We start from the raw sequence: 19,852 nt of genomic DNA, 5'->3' as shown, positions 1-19,852 counted from the left end.
AAAACCCCTAATGTTACAACAATGAAAACCTTATCAAACATTAATATTTGTTCAATGTATTGTTACATATAATATGCATAAATACACATAGATGAAATGCCATAGAAAAAATGTGGGGGGGGGAATTATATTAGCTTACAAAGATAAGCAACCTGCTGATGTCTCTAATCAGACTAACCAGTATTGTGAGAACCACACACATCTGTCGCAGATTTTTCCGTATGTGTCTCCCATTTTGTTCCTTTACTGCAAATGTCACATTTGTCCACGCACACTACACAGCACGAGTCAGTTAATGTGGATGTTAAGTCAAACACAGGATGTTCAATATTTTTCCAATATGAACTTTAATATTCTGCAGGGGCACTCACAGTGACATGGCTACGTCAAAAGTATTTTAAATAACTTTATTCAAATATTCTTACAAAAATTTAAAATGCACACTGCATATCTGGAAGTTTTTGTGAGGAAACATACAAGTTTACACACACAAATCAGTTTAAGGTCTGACACTTATTCAACACAACGGTGCCTTGTACAGCCATTGTATTTTATACAGGAACTTAAATCTGGTCTGAAACTTGGTTTATTTAAAGAAAAAAAAAATTCCCTTTCACAATCAAGTATTAAAATGCATTTCACCTTCAAAAACTAAAACATTCCTACAACTTTCAAATATACAGTGATAACAAAACCCTCAATCTTTTTCATACATCAGAACTCACAGGTCCCATGGTCGCCCCTCTCAGATTACTGTACATGCAATACAAAAAAAAAAAAAAAAAAAAAAGTCAAAAGGGAACACCTTGCACAATCTCGTGATCCCTTAAAAACAATATACTGAAACAAATCTTATGGGAAGGGTAACACACAATTGGCGCGAAGGCAAATAGAAGATGAAAAATCCTTCAGTGTGCTATTAAATTCAACTTTTCTAATATTACAGTTATTGTTTTAAACACAGTGCATTTTTACATATGAGGGGACTATGGATGATAAATCCCCCACTTTTGTGTTGAGTAGGCAAAGATTGCAAATCTTACAGAGCTATCGCTTAAAACATTCACAGGCATGCTGTGTGGCCTCAAGACCAGGCCATCTTTAAACCCATGTCTTAAAAAAAAAAAAAAAAAAAAAAAAAAAAAAACAGACAGACATTTATATGATGTGTAGATGGCAGATTTTCTCCATGATTTTGACCTTTAAGATCAACAAAATCCAGTGTTTAAGTGAATCTAGCGCTCTGAATACTGCAATTTTAAAAAGTATGCACCAGAGACATGTTTGTAATAGGTTGGCTTTTAAAATGTTTTTTTTTTTTTTTTTTTTTAAATGCACACAACTGGCTGTATTTTTTTTTTATGATCTGGTGTGGTCAATGCATTCAATATGTAAAGAATTACTCAGTCACTTAATTAGGCACATTTAATGAATAACTTCTGGCCCACAACAATAATCATTTTTGGAAAAAATACAAAACATAAAATTTGTGTTTTGGGCAAAGGAGACATAAAAAATAGTGTAATTTGTGATGAGACCTCATAAGCTTGAAGTCCATAAGCTTGATCTCAGCTTGCCTTGTTCAACTTGAGATGGTAAAATCACTTAATTACAAAGTAGATCCCAGTTTCAAATGTTCTTGTGTGGTTATTCCTCAGAACATCTGCATACCAAATCCCTGGCAAAAGAAGATAAATAAGTAAAATTCACTGCTTGCACTTAACATGCAGTTAAAATGATTTCTATAAATACACGACCAGAACATATAACAACTTACAGACTCATCCTCTATGATTGCTGCAGAGTCAAAGAAATCAGGTCTGAGTTCTGCTCGCTCTCGCCGATTCCTAGATGGGGGCTAAAAGGGAAGGATAATAATATAAATATATATAAAATTTTGGTCAAGTCACATATCATAGTAAAGCTTTTAGTAGATAAAAATAAATAAATAAATAACTTTAAATCTTTCAGTTCATCACTGATTGCACTCATTTAGAACATTTTGTATTTTTTTTGTATAAGGTAAACAGTTGTTTTGTAAAAGCTAAGTAATTTAAGTATGACCCACTCACTAGAGAATAATACTTAGAATAATTAGATACTTAGAATCTAATAAAATAAAAAAAATAAAAAAATTGTGGTGTTTACCAAGTCAATGACCATGGTGTCTTCAAACTCTTCATTCATATCTTCTAGCTGTCCTCGGGATGACATCATCACATCCTCAAAGATGGGTTCTGCATCATCTTCCATAAGACCACGTCTGCAAGGAGGAGGGAAAAAGAAAACAAAACATTAGTGCTGGCATAGACCTATATCTTCAGGAAGAATAAATCAAGTATGTCACAGTCTCTACTCACACTGCAGGTCTCACTCCTCCACCTCTGGCTTTCATGTAGTTCATACCACTGCGGTCCTTACGGTTCGACTCGTCTACCTTCTGCTGGCCTAGCCAGGACATCTGCATCTGTTGGCTATAAAAGCAAGCAGGTATCAAAATGCTGCCAATATGGAATTACAATTGGATTTTCCTCTGGTCCCAAAATTTAACACTGTTAAGAGTGCCTAAAATAGATCATGTCACATGCGTTTAATCAATAAAAAAAGGTCAGTGACCCAAAGAATCCAGTTCCTACTTGTGTATGTAATCTGGTTCTGAGCCAGCCTCCGAGGAATCCTGGTCTGGAACGTGATCTGCCGCCTGCCTGGGGTTCTCTCGAAGGACTGTGGAAGTGAGCTGTGGTGTCTGCAGCGCCCCTGGTGTTTGGAGTGTGTCATTGCGCATCATCCATGAACCCTCCATGCCCTCCTCAGCTGTGCAGGAATGAGATTCACACAAATAAAAACAAATAAGCGGAGCATTAAAAGCATGCAGATAATAACATTTAAAAATGGATATTCCATTTTTCCAAAATGAAATGTTTTCCTACTACATCAATCATTTTTTTAATCATAAGCCTGTCAATTGTATAAAATTTAAAGTCATTCAAACAAGTAACAACGAGTAAACATGCACAATAAATCAAAAAGGGGAGTTCAGGCTTCTGGGGTCACCTTCTGGGCGTTTCTTGTGCAGGGGTGGCCGACCCTTCTTGCTCCTCACTGAACTGGCTTTGCTGCTGCTGTTGGCACTTGTGACTGACATGCGGTCATCATCTCCACCAGTGAGAAGAGAGTTTCGGTAGGCAATAAGTGGCAGCCACACATCTTCTCTCCGCTCCATCATCTGCTCGGTCATGAACTTCTCCAGGTATGAGTGCCTATGAGCATGCAGTAAACTCCTTCAGCATTACAAGTAAACAAGCTTCCTTCTTGCAGTCTTTAGAAATTGCTTTATAGAATTAACAAATTGGAGTTGAGAAGATAAACATACACAGTCTTCTTATCCTGGCGCAGCAGTTTGGAGGAAAACTCACACAGCACCTCCAGAAATGCTAGGTTGGGGGGAGGGAAATCGGGTCCCTTCGGGTTCTGGTACTTGAAAGCAAACTCAATTCCATCCCTGCAGGAGTTCAAGAAACGATGAAAAATTAAGTGAATGCTGAACATAAAACCAGGAACACAAACAAACAGCGAGCTGTTGTAGCAGAGCCAATATTCCTTCAGTGTTCCCAAGATACCCAGACAAGGCTTTAATGGAAAAGCTCATTTCTCCTGAGGCGTGAAAAAAGTGACTCACTTGTGCAGCGTGGCAACTGCCTCTCTGGTTTTAATCTGGTCCAGTCCAAAGGTGAGGGCAAACCTGCGGGCCAGCTCTTTAATGCCACTGACATGGGAGGAGGTCCGGTCCAGGTTGGGCCCCTGATCCTGAACAAGCTCATTAAAGAGCTGTGAGAGACAGGAAACTGATTGAACGTTTGGGGCGTGCAAGCAAAAAAGATAAATTAAAACCGAAAAGTAGGGAGTCCTGGGATGGGCTCCAAGAACCATGACCCTCTGTAGGACTAATCGGTTCTGGAACGTGAGACAGAGAGACCCAGATGTGTGTCCATATTTCTCACCTTCTGCAAGCTCAGGATGAGTGTCTTGGCACACAGGATTTTGTCTGTCTGTCTGGTCTTGCTCAAGGTCTCCTTAATGATGTCTCCATAATCATTGTAATACTGTGGAAAAAAACAAAAAAAACAAATGCAAATTAAATGCTATATACATTCTTGAAGGACATTACATTGGCCCAAACATTAATCTGTGTTAAAATCTTACTTATACCATTATTATAGGATGGTTTCTTAGATTTTTATGTCTGATAAACATACATAAAGTCCTCCTTCCTTTAACAAGTCTCATAAATTGTGCTGCTACCTTAGGGACTATCACATTTATTCAAAATGGTAAATTGACAAAAAGGTACTGTGCATTATACAATCATTTACATGATTAACAGAGTATGTAATATTCTGATTACTGTTCATAAAAATATATGATAAAAGGCAAATCCAGGCAAGTGGGGCAGTGGTGGCCTAGAGGATAAGGAAGCGGCCCCGTAATCATAAGGTTGCCAGTTTGAATCCCGATCTGCCAAGGTACCACTGAGCAAAAGCACCATCCCCACACACTGCTCCTTGGGTGCCTGTCATGGCTGCCCACTGCTCACTAAGAGTGATGGGTTAAATGCAGAGGACACATTTCGCTGTGTGCACCGTGTGCGGTGCTGCTATGAATCACAAGTGACAAATCACTTTCACTTTTAAAGTAGGCAAACAATGAAGTAAAACAAGTTACTGTAGACGCTGCATGCTTTTCAGTTAGACATGCTTGAAAAGAAAATGCAATGAGAAGGTCAACACTACAAGGCATGCTCACAAATATGCTAAAGCATTTTAACAACCAGCAGCAAATCACCCATGGTTTTATCTGCCAGGTAGAAATGTCTCTGAAGTTCCCTTACTTTCATGTAGTGCTTGAAGATGTCTGCAGCAGCTGGCATGTCGACAATGTCATAGATGATGAGCTTGCTAAAGGCTGCCAGCAGGTTCCTCCTCTTGTGCAGAGCCTCAATTTTGTTTGCCTCATCTTCTTCGTCCCCCTCTGAAAAGCAGAAAAAATATAAAAGAGATGCCTTGATTTCAACCTGTTGTGGGGAGGGTTGTCACCTATTGTGACTACATTAATAACCCCTGCCTCACAGTTTTATATGTTCAGATTTTTTATTATATGTGTGTGTGTATATGTTCTATTCATTAATGGCGTTAGCAAAACAGATCAATATTTTTGGTATGCCCATAAGAGGTTCAATCTATACAGTTATCAATTCTGACCATAATGATTGAAGTTCTTTTAAGGTGTGGGCATTACAGTATTGTTCAAAATAATAGCAGTGCAATGTGACTAACCAGAACAATCCAGGTTTTTAGTATATTTTTTTATTGCTACATGGCAAACAAGTTACCAGTAGGTGCGGTAGATTCTCAGACAACATTCATGATATGCACGTTCTTAAGGCTGTGCAATTGGGCTATTATTCAGATTATTCTGGTTCGTTACATTGCACTGGTATTATTTTGAACAATACTGTATATACTTTTTTGTCATTTACATTTACGGCATTTGGCAGACACCCTTATGCAGAGCGACTTACAACCTGCTTTCAAGTTACCATTGATGAAGAGATCAATTCCGGTTCACTAGGATCCCAACTACGAATACAATCTTTTTATTCACTCTGTTGTAGATTCTGTACACAAAGTTCGACAATAAGAAAGTTACAAGTTAATCTAAATATTCTTTAAAGAGGAAGGTCTTGAGCTGTCGTTTGAAGGTGCTCAGTGACTGAGCTGTTCATTCCACCACCGAGGGGCCAAGACGGAGAAGAGTCTAGATGAATGTCTTCCTTTTACCATCAGAGATGGGGGAACCAAGCAAGCAGTACTGGAGGCTCGGAGTAAACGAGGTGCAGTACGAGGTGTAATAAGGGCTGTGAGGTAGGATGGTGCTACTCCATGTTTGGCTTTGTAGGCCAGCATCAGTATTTTGAACCTGATGCGTGCAGCTACTGGGAGCCAGTGGATGGAACGTAGTAGAGGGGTGGTGTGGGAGAATTTTGGAAGGTTGAAGATCAGTCGTGCTGCTGCATTTTGTATGAGTTGAAGAGGTCGGATGGTACTTAGCGGTAGACCAGCTAGAAGGGAGTTGCAGTAATCCAGTTTTGAGATTACTAAGGACTGAACCAGTAGTTGAGTGGCCTGGGTTGTCAGATAAGGGTTGATTCGTCTGATATTGTAGAGAAGGAATCTACATGAGCGGGAAAGATTGCTGATGTGAGTTGAGAAGGAGAGTTGGTTGTCTATTGTTACTCCAAGGTTGCGGGCGGTTGTAGAAGGAGACAGCTGTGAGTTGTCCAGGTAAATAGCAAGATCCTGATGGGGTGAAGAATCTGCTGGAATGAATATTAGTTCAGTTTTGGTGGGATTGAGTTTGAGGTGATGGGCTGCCATCCAAGTTGAGATTTCGGTTAGACATGCCGAGATCTTGGAAGCAGCATGTAGATCAGAGGGAGGAAAAGAGAAGATGAGTTGTGTGTCGTTGGCATAGGAGTGGTAGGATAATCCATGTGAGGAAACGGAGAGTACCTAGCACCGAGCCTTGAGGGACATCAGTGGAGAGTCTACGTGAGGTAGAGGTGGATCCTTTCCAAGTCACTTGGTAAGATCGCTCATCAAGGTAGGAAGCAAACCCCTGCCATGCTGAGCCCTGAATTCCAAGCCTCTTCAGGATAGACAAGAGAGTCTTGTGGTTAACAGTGTCAAATGCTGCAGATAGGTCGAGGAGATAAGTACAGATGACAGTTTTGCCAATCTGGCCACATGTAACTGCTCGGTAACCACCAGAAGGGCCGTCTCAGTAGAATGAGCTGTTCTGAAGTCAGACTGGTTAGGATCCAGGAGGTTGTTCTGTGATAGATGGAGTGATAGCTGATTGTAAACACACCGCTCAAGGATTTTGGATAGAAATGAGAGGAGGGAAACTGGTCTGTAATTGTTGATGTCTGGAGGATCAGCAGTGGGTTTCTTTAGGATTGGAAGAACCCCGGCTGTTTTAAAGGCAGATGGTACATGGCCAGATGACATTGAGCTGTTTATGATATAAGAAATGAAAGGGATGAGGTCAGGGGAGATGGTTTGAAGCATTGCTGAAGGGATTGGATCTAGGACAGGTTGTTGGGTTGGCTGTAGATATAATCTGAATGATTTCATCAGATGAGATCTTAGAAAATTTGGATTTGTGGTGGAGAATGTCTCACAGATTTTTTCAGAATCTTCCCTGTGAAGAAGTTGGCAAAATCATCAGCTGTTAGGGAAGACTGGGCAGGGGGAGTCAGAGGGTTGAGTAGGGATAAGAAGATGTTGGAGTTTTTGAGGGTTGTGGGCAGAGGCTTCTAGTTTTGCTTTGTAGAAAGCAGTTTTAGCAGCAGTGAGGTTTTGGAAAATTTGCGCAGAAGACTGTCCCTGTAACTACTGATTGTAAGACGCTCTTGGATAAGGGCGTCTCATAAATTCTGTAAATGTAAATGACAGTGTGTAGGGTGTAGTAAAATGTCTCAAGTTCTATACAGCCTCATGTTAAACCAGGGTCATCAATTACACCTGCTTTAGTTGACCCACCCATGCTTTGGTTTTCATCGTCCTGGTCAATAAAGACATGGTCAAGGATGAAGTTGAGCAGCTCATTCTGAAGGGCACCATCGGGATTAAACACAAGCGGCTGCAGGCCCTCTCTTCCTCCTGTGGTCAGCTGATGACTGAAGATCATCAGGAGGTCGCACAGCAACATGAATGCCTGGAACAGGAAGACACAGTCACAATCATAGTCAGTGGAGGTGCTAGGTGTCGGAGAGACATGTCTGCCAGTCCCACAAGATGCCTCACCTGCTCTTTCACGGGTGTGTTCACGTTGGACAGACACTGCTGGCACACCGCCAAGAAAGACTTCACCACACGCCTCAAAGCGATCAAGTCGTCCTACAGACAGAGACGGGCTGACTGCTAGAAGTACTTCACTGGTCACATGACATCACATTATGTTTACAAATAACTCCATGAGATGAGCGACAAGGCTACGTTCACATGGATGTTTTTCCGCTTATTTCTGCTTAGTGGAGCAAATCTAAGTGTCCACACGGGTGTCAGGCACTGCTTTTTGACTAGAATTTTTATGCAACCACCAAGCAACGTCATCATAGAATTGATTTTATTCTGCACTCAATCAATGCAGAATCATCCATTCCTTCCTCACGATGCATCAATTAAAAGATTAATTTACACCTCTAGTGACTGCCAGAGTGAGTGGGCTAACAAGAAATTACAGACTATAAATCAAAAAGGTACCTTTGACGGAGATCCCTCTGTGACCTTGACCAGCTGCCACAGGATGGAGTAATGTGAGCACTGGAGAGCCTGAACAGCGATCTGAGAAACACCAGATTCAGCACTGATGATACCAACGTAATATCTCCATTCTTCTGGATCATTGCAGTGGTTGTACCCTACCTGTTCAGGCATGGAGCCCTGCTCTATGCCCATTTTGAGCAGTCTATAGCAGCTCCCAAACAGGTCCCACTTGGTGAGGTCATGGGCACTGAGGAGTAGAAAGCAAGACCACATGTGAAAGTGAAGTAATTGTCATTGTGATACACCGCAGCTCAGCACACTGTGCACACAATGAAATGTGTCCTCTGCTTTGAACCCATATTTATAATATTATGTATATTATTCTGATTAATGTTGGATACAAAACACTTATAATAACAATTATTCAATGATAAAAGCAGCAAAAAAAAAAAAAAAAAAAAAAAAGCATACTTATGAAAGGCAGTGAGTCTCTTCAGACTAGATAGGACATTGTAGATATCGTCGTCATCAGCTTCATCTCCCTAAGAACCAAGCACTCCAAAGTTAATAGAATTAAAAGTTCAGGATATTGTACACACACAAATGTATGTGCAACCACAAACCTCCTGTAGCAGGTCCTCCACAGAGTGGCCAAAACGGTCACTGAGCTCGTCGATGAGCTGGCTACGGGCAATGTCCACGCGGTTCATGATCGTATACTCCTCACTACACAAGATGCTGTAGGTGCGGCTGCAGGCCTCCAGCACGTCCGTGTCAGTGTGCTTCTCCACTACAAAGCGCATCTGCTTCAGAAGGGAATCCAGGTGCTGCAGGCAGGTGGTACAGACACTTAAAACTCATTTGCAGAAGAAGGAACTTGAACTTCAAATTGAAGAAATCATATGATGAGACTTTTGTACTGTAGATGGAGGATAAGCATTAATATTGCAGAAGGCTTGTGCACGATGACACAACTTGCATGCATACCTTCTCCATTCTCCCAGCACTATAAACATCCAAGTCAAAGAACTGTGGAACCTGAAGAAGGTTGGAAACCTTCTCTGAATCAGTCTGATACTACAACAGAAAGAGTGGAAACAAAACAAAAATTAACACTTTGCAGCATGACTTGCACAAAAAAAAAAAAAAGCAGCAAAACCTTTGTGTGGTACAAAGGTCCTTTGGATCTTACTTTTGAAAGAAGCATGGGCAAAGCCATAATGAAATGCTCAGTCAGCTTATTTTTATCATCAATCTGAGTCTTCCTCTCCTTGGCAGTGAGGACCTGAGGGAACAATGAAAGCAACAATAACCAAAAATGAGTGCTCAGGGTAGAAAAGGTCATTCATAAGAGTCACTTGTGTGTGTGTGTGTGTGTGTGTGTGTGTGTGTATATAATATATATATAAATAAAATAAAAGTCCTACCCTCTTCCCTGTTCCCCTGCCCACGGGTGGATGAGCCTCTGCTGCCTGCCGTATGGTGCAGACCATCAGCTCAATAAGGGCACTCTCATGACGATCCCCTAAAACTGCAAAAGTGAGACACAGATTAAACTGACTGCAAAGATCAAGCACAAAATTTTTTTCGGAACCCTAAAATAATGCACATTCAATTCATGTCATGTTTTGCCCATCCAATGCCAGGAGAAAAGCATTGACATAGCTGGAGATGTACCTTCCTCCCCCTGCAAGGCCTCCTCCAGCAACAGCTCAGTCATGCACTCCCAATCCTTTAGCAGATCCTGGGAGCTGTCCCACAGGCTGTCCACCAGGTAGGCAGCATGCTCATGGAGCTGAAATGACAGAGAAATTCACCTGCTAGATACCTTCTGCCAAGGTACACCACAAGCCACAACCCTCATGCACATCAGGTCATGTGTGAGACGAAATCGCATACCTCGCTCTCTAGGAAGAAAAGGACCAGCATCCGCACCAGGTTGCCATTGGGGCTGTTTCTGCCTCTGCGCTTGGCCAAAGCTTCCTCAGCCTGGGGGTCATGTCTGCTGAAGAGTCTAAAAAGAGCAATGCCAGCCTCACTTTAAGACATTTTCAAATACAAAGACTTCCAGAGAAGGGACACCTGATTCATGTTCTAGTTTTACTGGATTTGCAAATTGCATACAGAAAACCTGACACTGCTGCGGCAGGACCAGACGCAGAATGTACTTCAAAACACTCACTTCCTGTGGAGGAACTCCCCGGCAGCAACTGCTACCGGCCGATGTGCAGAGTACACTAGGTGGTAGACATTCTCACAGTCTTCATTTGAAAGAGCATCTTCACTGCCCCTAAACCCAGCAGGGGAGAAAATAAATAAATAAATAAATAACGACAGATGTACTGACAGGTGACAGGACAAAAAAAAATAAAAAAGGTAGCAGAAACACACTCACTGAAGTATTAAAGTAACAAGTCGGATCGCCTCCACTGCCACATCATATTCTTTATCCAGAGTCATGGACACAATGCGGTCCTATCAGAAAAAGACACAAAAGTTAGCATTCAAACATCATGCAGAAAGAGATGGGTTTTTCCTCCTCATGCATGGCAAAACAGTGCACTAGAAAAGATAACTAAAAAAATTAAAGGATATGTTTTTTTTGGTTTTTTTTGTTGGAGTGCAAATGATTCACCCATATATGGATTTATGGGAAAATTGCATTTTTGTATCAACTTAACTGCCTCAGTGTATGTGTGTGTAATGTAATATATATAAAAACATGTTATTGTTTATAAAAAAATACCAAAAATATATTATTTGTTCTTACTAATTTATTCGACATGAAGTTAAAATGGCCCTTAAAACCACTGGTAATATATTGTTGTCAATAGGGCTGCACGATTTGGGGAAAAAGACATTGTGATTATTGAGATCAATACTGCGATATGCAATATGATAAAGGACACTTGCTTGTATATCAATGAAAAGTCGCATACTAATAGTGAAATCTTTAATTTCAAAGTGAAACATACAAACTACTTATAACAACCTAAAATGCCCAGTGCTTTCAAATTACAATATTCTACAAAATTAAATAAATCACAAAAAACTCTTTACATTACTTTCGTACGACAAACCCTGGTAAGGCTAAACAACTGTTTTGATTATATTTGGCCATTATAAAATACCGTATTATAGTTCTTACGTTTAACTAAAACGTTGTTTGGAGGCTGTTTTGAACACAGGGATACATAGCTTTGCTAGCTTAGCTAAGGTTAAGATTTGTAAACTGAGGTGAATTTCTTTAGGAAACCTTCAAAGTTTGAGGAAAGTTAACTAAACTGCTAAGAACAGTCTAAATAGTTAATGCCTACGTTTAGCCAAAACGTTGTTTGGAGGCTGACTTGAACACAGGAATGCATAGCTTCGCTAGCTTAGCCTAGCTTAGCTAAGGTCAAGACTTATAAATAAAAACGGGATTTTATAATGGCAAAATATATTCAAAACAATTGTCCAGCCTTACCTATGAAATGTAATCCCCCGGGATCTGGTTTGGAGCGTACAGCGGTTTATACAGCCCCAAGCAGCTCAAGAGTGATTCATTTTTATGCACTTCTCTCCATAGACATGTATATGCTTCACGCCACAGCAGAGCCTCTCGCAATATGGCAGCGACGTTGACGTACGATGCAGCGTGTCATGCGGCGTCTACTCATATGTCTCCGAATTGAAAGTCATGCGACCAAACACGTCACATCCGCCTGAAGTGAGACTTCAGTCAGCTCGCAAACTTTGAGAAAATGAGATAATGGATCGGATATGTCGCCGATCCAATCCATGTACTAATCATTTAAATCGCAGCTTTTTGCGTTCATGTAATCGCACAGGCTGACATCGCGATTACAATTAGATTAATCGTGCAGCACTAGTTGTCAATATGACTATTAACCTTGAAAATGACATTCGGTTTTACCTTGAAGCGGTTAGTAAACAGCTCCAGTTTGGGGAAGAGCTCTCTGTTGGTGTAGAGGTTCTGGAGAGCTTTCAGGCACTTCAGCCTCACCTCTCCTTGCTGTGACAACGTAAATATTATTAGCAAACAAAATGCATTTTGAATGGGTCACATTGTTAATAGATTAATTTGGCAAACAGTCGCCCTCACCCGGTCATGGAGGGTCCAGCCAACATACTTCAGGTAACTATCATTCAAAAAGGCATCACTGTACATCTTCATCCAGACACCAATCTCCTCAATACAAATAGCTCGGATTTCAGCAATGGCATCCCTGCACCACAGAACGAGACATGAAAATCCGGTCAAAGCACAACACAGGAAGTGCGCCACCGTATGAAGCCCTGCCCAGTCCGAGGGTACACACCTGTAACGGTGAACGAAGATCCCCTTGAAGATGGAGTTCATCATGTTCTCTATTTCATCTTGGTTCTCTTGAAGCTGCACAAGAAGATCAAAGCAGCAACATGAGCTGAGAGAGAGAAGGAAAGGGGCGGCAAGGGGGAGAAAGTAGAAAAGCTGAAAGAAGACTAAGTAGGTGTAGAGAGCAAGACCAGGTTAAAATAAAGGGAAAACAGGATTGAGGGAGGAAGAGGTAGGAAATAAAAAGGATGAGAGTAACAGTGAGATGTGAGTGGGAAGGTGTGAGACAGGTTGGGAGGGGAAAAGGGAAAAAAAAGGTAGACCAGAAACACCAAATCTCACCTCTTTCCTCTTCTCCAGCAACAGCTCCAGTTTCTCATTAGCCCGTTTGCCCGCCATCTTGTTGCGTTCTGAATCGTACTGCCGCTGTGTGTTATCCTGGTTGATGCTCAGGTTCAGCGCCACGTTCACCAGTGCAGTCATCAGTTTCATGGCTGAAGGAGAAAAACTTATTTCAGTTTCAGATTTTGCAGGGTTTCGCTAAACAACATTAGAGGGCTTCTCGACCACGGACCTCTGGTGTGGCATGAAGAGTCTAAGGCTTTATTGAAATACACACAGAGCACTGTGAACTAAGTACAATGAGTGATTCTCCAAGTCTAACCACCAACAGAGCAACATCATATTAAATAAACACTGTATAGAGTACAAAGGTATAGAAAATGTAATATGAAATATAATAAGACAATAGAAAGTTGTACAGTCAACATACAGATCAAAATATGTGAACTGAAGGGGTTGTGCAGGTCAGTGCAAAGAATCAATTACAATGGTATAGAAAAGTAAAATATTAATGATTCAATATACGGTCTCTTTACACACCAGAAAAAATGTCTTGCATGAAGCTCTGTTGCAGCTAAAAGTAGTCTATCATGCCTGAATAACAGGGCTGGTCTTTACCTGCCAGGGTGCTGGTGTGACGGAAGGCTCGGACTTGGGAGTCTGAGAGGCCGGTGAGCAGCGAGATCACCGTATCCATCATATATTCATCATAGATGATGCTGTACTGGCACTGTCGGATAAGGACGCCAATAAACTCGCAGAAGTTATAGCGGAACTTCTTCCACTGTGGACCTGGCATGGTGAGGGGATAGTCTCCACTATCCTGAATAACAAAAATTACTTGGGGTTAGAGATGTAGGTCAGAAAGTGTCGGAAATAACTGCAAAATGAGCAAGGACGAGGGTACCTCGTCAAACTCTTCAGTCATCTTCCTAATGATCTCAGCATTCTGCATGTTTCTGAACATCTCAATTCGTACAGCCCCTGGGAAGATTTATTTAAAAAAAAAGTCACAGCTATTCCCCTAACAACATAGTAGTAGTCTACTGAGTAATAGACATTCACATTATTAAATTGAATAGTTACAAAAAGTGTGCATGAGACAATTACCTTTGCAGCCTGAACACTGAATGAAGAAATTGATAAGGTCCAGTAGAGCGAGATCTCGATCCTGTTTGTATGACTCAATCCAGTCATCCACTACAGACTGGAGAGAAGAGAGAGAGATGGAAAAAAAACAAAACAAAAAACACACACACACACACACACACACACACACACACACACACACACACACAAAGCATTAGCAAGGCAATGCTAAATAAATAAATAAGACAAAGTAAGTCTCACCACCGGTAGCAACACTCAAGGGCCCCAACCTACCTGCATGGCACTTTTCCCAAGCCTCACCACCTCAAACAGGGTGGTGGGGTCACCCTCCCCATTCTGCTGGGCCACACCATTAGTTTTCTTCCCACGAAGGGGTCCAAGCTTTTCTACAGGTGACTTCCGTGGCTTCTTACTTGCCGCCTAATCACAAAAAAAATAATAAAAAATAATAATAATAATAAATAAAACAAAGAGCAATGATCACTTGCTACAATTGTGTCCCTAAACACGACAATTTACCCCAAGTGTCTCCAGGGGAATGGTCCCTGTAACTACTGATTGAAAGGTGCTCTGGATTAATGTAAAGCTTTAGTAAGATTGTAGGCATACCGTTGATCTAGCTGGCCTGCCCCTCTTCCTCTTGCCTTTGGTGTCCCCAACATCATCCAGCTCACTCACACTCAAGGTGCTGTAGCTCACCGTGTCTCCTGGTCCAGATTCATTAGATGAATCCCTGTGCACACAGAGCGAACCAGGTGGAACCCCACGGTCAATACAGACACTTCGGCAACAGCTAGTTCTGATACGATTTATTTCATGCATAGAAAGACAATGCAACATACATTAATTAAACATCAACGTGCATTAAATTGTGAATTAAATACAGCAATGCTGTACTCATTACTCACTGCAAAACTGGAAACTCTGATGTGATCATCTTAGATTTCTTTGTTTTTCTGTAGAAAAGTTCACTCTTCTACTCCTTCAGCAAGCGCACTTTGGTCTCTAACAGAACGGCGTTGGGTTGGGTCTCGGTGAGGTCATGTCCAAAAACTGGGGAAACACACACAAACTGAAAATAACCATACGAGGCATGAAGACATTTACTGCATGTACAGGCAGATTGAAAAACAGCACCGATGGCTAGTCATTTAGCATTAACCCAAGTTAGTAAGTTTTGTGCCACATTTACATTTACAGCATTTATCAGATGCCCTTATCCAGAGCGACTTACAATCAGTAGTTACAGGGACAGTCTCCCTGGAGCAATTTAGGGTTAAGCGTCTTGCTCAGGGACACAATGTAAGTGGGATTCGAACCCGGGTCTTCTGGTTCATAGGCGAGTGTGTTACCCACTAGGCTACTACCACCCTAGGTGCCACGTTTCTGTAGAATTTTTTTGGGGCTCGGACAGTGCTCCTCCTGTTCCTCCTTGCACAAAGGCGGAGGTAGCGTTCCTGCTGCTGGGTGGTTGCCCTCCTACGGCTTCATCAACGTCTCCTGATGTACTGGCCTGTCTCCAGGTAGCGCCTCCATGCTCTGGACACCACGCTGACCTTCACACACAGCAAACCTTCTTGCCACAGCTTACACTGATGTGCATCCTGGACGAGCTGCACTACCTGAGCCACTTGTGTGGGTTGTAGACTCCGACTCATGCTACCACTAGAGCGAAAGCACCGCCAGCATTCACAAGTGACCAAAACATCAGCCAGAAAGCATAGGAACTGAGAAGTGGTCTGTGGTCCCCACCTGCAGAACCACACCTTTATTGGGGATGGCTTGCTAATTGTCTATAACGTCCACCTGTTCATTCCACAACCACATGTAAAATTGATCGTCAATCAGTGTTGCTTCCTAAGTGGACAACATTGTGTTAAGTGTTCCCTTTATTTTTTTGGATCAGCGTATTTATTTTTGTTGGCCTTATTACTCATTATCATTATGTGAACCACTATGTCAGCAAGTGTCATTATTAAATCTTGCATGTAAATGTACCTTACATTTCAACAAATCTGTTAAAGCAAAAAACTATATTTAAAAAAAAAAAAAAAAAAAACATGGAAAGTACATATCACAGTCTGAGTGCACTGAATGCAGTTATAAGGGTGGTGGTAGATGCCGAGTGGGTACAAACCCACTTAATAACACTTAACCCCAAGTTGCTCTAGAGAAAGTGTCCAGGTAACTACTTGTGGGTTTGGGTTTGTCCAGGTAACTACTTGTTGGTAAGTGCCATAAATATAAGATGTGACCAGCGGCTGTTAAATAATACTGAATCATTCAATTAAGTGCAGATGCAGACAGCTGCCACTAGGGGCAGTGGCCACCATCAAGTTTTAAACTAAACCACAGCAGAGTGTCCCATAATAAATTATCATAAACTGTTGCATTCGTCAAGACCAGAGGAAAATCATAGATTTTTTTATATGGTTTATTTCTGCAAACAGCTCAGGAAATTCCTTAGTACTCCTAAAAGCATCCACACCACATTGCAAGCAATCATGTAAACAGTAGGGGGCATTCTAAGAAAGCTCTTTTTAAAAAGCAGCCGACTTGAAGTAGCATTCAATTAATGTGACGAAAAATTATAAGATCACAATTGGGGGAGGTTGTCATGTAAAAATGCAGAATTGCCATTCAAAAAGTCACTGGTAGTGTTATGCAGTCTTTTTAGATGCAAATGCATAAGGAGCAGGAGATGTTCCCTGTTCTGGTGCTACCACAGAAAAACCAGTGGGTTTGCTAAGCAGACACTAGGTGGCTCCACACTTCAAAACAAGAGCAAGCAGGAGACAGAAAAGCCCAGGAGCAGCAGGAACCCTGACCTGTCTATCTTAACCTCAGTCTTTCACCAGACACCATATGGCATTTAAAAAATTATTATTTTTTTTTTTAACTAGAAGCGCCACAGAGAGATAATTTGCTCTACACAAACGGATAGAGAATGAGTCCATGCTTATTAATTTAATAAAGAGCCATCTTGTTACCCCTCCCCCAAACCTCTCTCGGCATGGTGTGTGTCTGGCCACACATGCACAGTCCAAACCTACTTGCCTGCTTAAAGGGCCATGCAGTTACGTTACGGAGCGTTACATAACAGCTGACTTACTGCAGTCAGTATGGTTTAGATAATCACTGATCTTACCCCAGATTAATCCAAATACATTCACAAATAAATAAAAACTGAAATCAGTACCGGCATGTTCATTATGATGTTTGTTATGTTTTTTTAATGAACAAAAATATTGATTCTCCCCCCCTTGTTAATTTAAATTCTGTGCAAAAGGTAGAGCGCTGAAACCAAAGGGAGTGCAAAATAAACAGAAGATGGGGCTTCCCCACTAAGAGGAAGTGATGTCACTGTGACACCAAGGCTGGGAGTTAATGACGCTCGGAGACGGGCTGTGACAGACATCGAGAGAGGAGACCCTGTACAATACCACAAACATTGGGTACAGCCTCAACCTAGACCATTCTATAACAATACAGCATGCAAACCAGTACTTGCTTCAATACTTCCTTTATGAGATCTCATATAACAGATTGGCTAAGAACATAATTTTAGCTCCACTACATTATTCAAAAAATATGCAACAGAATGCAAAAAAAAAAAAAAAAAAAAATGTAAATAACAAGCAATCAAAGCCAAATCCATTTTGAGAAAACTCTGTAGTCTCTATTCTTAATAAAGTCCATAGCTCCTTTGTTATTTGGACTGTTGTGAGTGCTCAGTTGTCTTCACTTGCACATGCTTCGATATGCGCACACACAAACTGAAGAACTCCAAGCGGCAGGAGAAAGTGGCTGTAGAGTAGATGTGTCACGTTTTTTCAAGCTTCATGCATTATAGAGCTGAAATCGAGCTTCCATTACACTGTTTCTGTTGAACGCCGCAACACCAATCAGCAGATCCCCTTCAAAATCAAATCTCTGAAGAGGGAAAAATATTCTAAAAAACTATACCATATAAAGAAGAGATCGAAACGGATATGATCAAAACTAGTTTAACTAAACGGCTGAGCTCTGTGATTTCCAAAGGCTTCTTGGCAGCAGTCGCACTATCACCAGGGAGAGCGAATGGCTATACCAACTGACGACCTGGACTTGGGGTGAATGAAAGAGAGGGTCAAGCCTCAAGAAATCAAACGCACAAATAGGAATAACCTAGAAACTGCAGCACCACCAGCACCATGATTTCTACAAAAAAAAACAAATAAAATAAAGTGCTGGGAAGTTTTTATTTTTGTAAACACAAGACACACATTAACCAAATAATTATTACATGCAATGTTGTTTCTGTGAACAAATCTGCTTCCAGATGTCATGGAATGGAAAACTGTCATACTCATTATACACATTATAGAGATCAATTAAAAAAAAAGAGAGAGAGAGAGAGAGAAAAACTGAGAACCTGACCTACGCTGAGTTGCCATGGCAACTTCTGCCATCTGGAATATAAACAATGCATGTAAAAGGAATAGAAACTGTATACTATTGGGATAAAAAAAAAAAAAGAATACCAAGAATGACCCGGAGATCTTAATAATGTCGAACGATCAGACCATTCACCTCCGTTTGCATCACAATGAGGAATTAGATTCCTCTGTATTGTACAGCTGTGAAGTTGTGTAGGCACCGCTTGAGGTGATCAGCATCTTACACCTCCGCTTGTAGGGGGAACTTGCATGCAAATGGCACAAGTAAAACTATATACAAACTGAGTTCTTACGTTACTTGATATAGCATTAAATTAATGGGGGGGGGGGGGGGGGGGGGGGAATCAATGAATTAGTTGGAAGATGCAAGTTTCACAAAATGTTGCAAAAGTTTCAGTGATTGCTTGCTTGAATTATGACTGAAGTGTCTAAACAGCGTCTATTGTGGGCACCTAAAGGGTGATAGTAGCCTACTGGGTAACACACTCGCCTCTGAACCAGAAGTCCCAGGTTCAAATCTCACTTACTACCATTATGTCCCTGAGCAAGACACTTAACCCTGAGTGTCTCCAGAGGGGGGGACTGTCCCTGTACCTACTGATTGTAAGTCGCTCTGGATAAGGGCGTCTGGAAAATGCCGTAAATGTAAACAAAAACACACTGTGGTTATTTTTAATGTCAGTATTGGCATTTCCATTCTTGCACGTAGTCTAGTGTGCTGTAAAAAAATATATTCCGATGCAACTACTAACGAGGAACTTTGACGGGAAAAAAAAGAGGCTCAATATAATATGGGCAGGTGTAAACAAAACCTTCTTTACGCAAACACTTACGTACAAATCCATTTTTACAGACACCGTTGCCATAAAAACCCCCCTGCACAGCAAACACCGCATTTTGCCAACATGACACTCAGATTATCGCTCTCTTACTGTCAAGCTCCGCTCCTCGGACTACCGGCCGGGCAGAACCGAGCACGCCGGGCAGAACCGAGCACGCCGGGCAGAACCGAGCACGCCGGGCAGAACCGAGCACGCCGGGCAGAACCGAGCACGCCGGGCAGAACCGAGCACGCCAGCCGGTAACCTCGCGCGGCCCCCCAACAATAGCTGCAGTTTTTTACCCGCGAAAATTCCGAACGGACGGAAAGCGCGACACAGGAACCAGGAACCGCGCGTCTGCGACGACACAAATCGGTGTGGCGCCAACCAACAGCTCGCGGCTTCGCTACGCACGCAAACGTACGCCGTGGTCAGTATTGTCCAGATCGAGGGAGACGTTTCAACTCGACAACTTCGCGTACAGGAAACAAAGCA

The 19,852-nt window shown here is 41.7% G+C and overlaps 2 protein-coding genes across 3 annotated transcripts in view; one reads left to right on the top strand and one right to left on the bottom strand.

Annotated features, from left to right (window-relative positions):
• Window positions 1-393: 393 nt before the first annotated feature.
• Window positions 394-19,852, bottom strand: part of LOC114769778 (cohesin subunit SA-1-like) — a 20,047-nt gene continuing 588 nt past the window's right edge. The window contains exons 2-34 of the mRNA XM_028963121.1: window positions 15,006-15,150; window positions 14,707-14,830; window positions 14,371-14,517; window positions 14,098-14,194; window positions 13,895-13,971; window positions 13,606-13,810; window positions 12,988-13,139; window positions 12,650-12,723; window positions 12,433-12,556; window positions 12,244-12,342; window positions 10,723-10,802; window positions 10,510-10,617; window positions 10,227-10,341; window positions 10,005-10,122; window positions 9,755-9,858; window positions 9,520-9,612; window positions 9,315-9,404; window positions 8,951-9,154; window positions 8,799-8,869; window positions 8,487-8,574; window positions 8,325-8,405; window positions 7,866-7,958; window positions 7,602-7,776; window positions 4,889-5,028; window positions 4,002-4,103; window positions 3,680-3,828; window positions 3,374-3,502; window positions 3,055-3,260; window positions 2,637-2,814; window positions 2,361-2,474; window positions 2,149-2,263; window positions 1,778-1,858; window positions 394-1,678 (exon numbers count right to left, since the gene is read on the bottom strand). Of these exons, the coding sequence (XP_028818954.1) occupies window positions 1,655-1,678; window positions 1,778-1,858; window positions 2,149-2,263; window positions 2,361-2,474; window positions 2,637-2,814; window positions 3,055-3,260; window positions 3,374-3,502; window positions 3,680-3,828; window positions 4,002-4,103; window positions 4,889-5,028; window positions 7,602-7,776; window positions 7,866-7,958; window positions 8,325-8,405; window positions 8,487-8,574; window positions 8,799-8,869; window positions 8,951-9,154; window positions 9,315-9,404; window positions 9,520-9,612; window positions 9,755-9,858; window positions 10,005-10,122; window positions 10,227-10,341; window positions 10,510-10,617; window positions 10,723-10,802; window positions 12,244-12,342; window positions 12,433-12,556; window positions 12,650-12,723; window positions 12,988-13,139; window positions 13,606-13,810; window positions 13,895-13,971; window positions 14,098-14,194; window positions 14,371-14,517; window positions 14,707-14,830; window positions 15,006-15,034 (3,786 nt within the window). The 5' untranslated portion in view covers window positions 15,035-15,150 and the 3' untranslated portion in view covers window positions 394-1,654. The remainder of the gene's footprint in view (window positions 1,679-1,777; window positions 1,859-2,148; window positions 2,264-2,360; window positions 2,475-2,636; window positions 2,815-3,054; window positions 3,261-3,373; window positions 3,503-3,679; window positions 3,829-4,001; window positions 4,104-4,888; window positions 5,029-7,601; window positions 7,777-7,865; window positions 7,959-8,324; window positions 8,406-8,486; window positions 8,575-8,798; window positions 8,870-8,950; window positions 9,155-9,314; window positions 9,405-9,519; window positions 9,613-9,754; window positions 9,859-10,004; window positions 10,123-10,226; window positions 10,342-10,509; window positions 10,618-10,722; window positions 10,803-12,243; window positions 12,343-12,432; window positions 12,557-12,649; window positions 12,724-12,987; window positions 13,140-13,605; window positions 13,811-13,894; window positions 13,972-14,097; window positions 14,195-14,370; window positions 14,518-14,706; window positions 14,831-15,005; window positions 15,151-19,852) is intronic.
• larp4b (La ribonucleoprotein 4B) overlaps window positions 19,434-19,852 on the top strand; it is a 13,344-nt gene continuing 12,925 nt past the window's right edge. The window contains exon 1 of one of the 2 annotated variants that reach the window (XM_028963143.1): window positions 19,434-19,617. The gene's annotated coding sequence lies outside the window, so the exon portion shown is untranslated. Of the gene's footprint in view, window positions 19,788-19,852 lie in introns of both variants that reach the window. The other variant, XM_028963141.1, reaches the window with a different exon arrangement.

The sequence above is a fragment of the Denticeps clupeoides genome, chromosome 2 (assembly GCF_900700375.1).
Source record: "Denticeps clupeoides chromosome 2, fDenClu1.1, whole genome shotgun sequence".
Classification (NCBI taxonomy): domain Eukaryota; kingdom Metazoa; phylum Chordata; class Actinopteri; order Clupeiformes; family Denticipitidae; genus Denticeps; species Denticeps clupeoides.
Note: the sequence above shows the minus strand (reverse complement) of the source record. Positions and strands in the feature narration are given on the sequence as shown.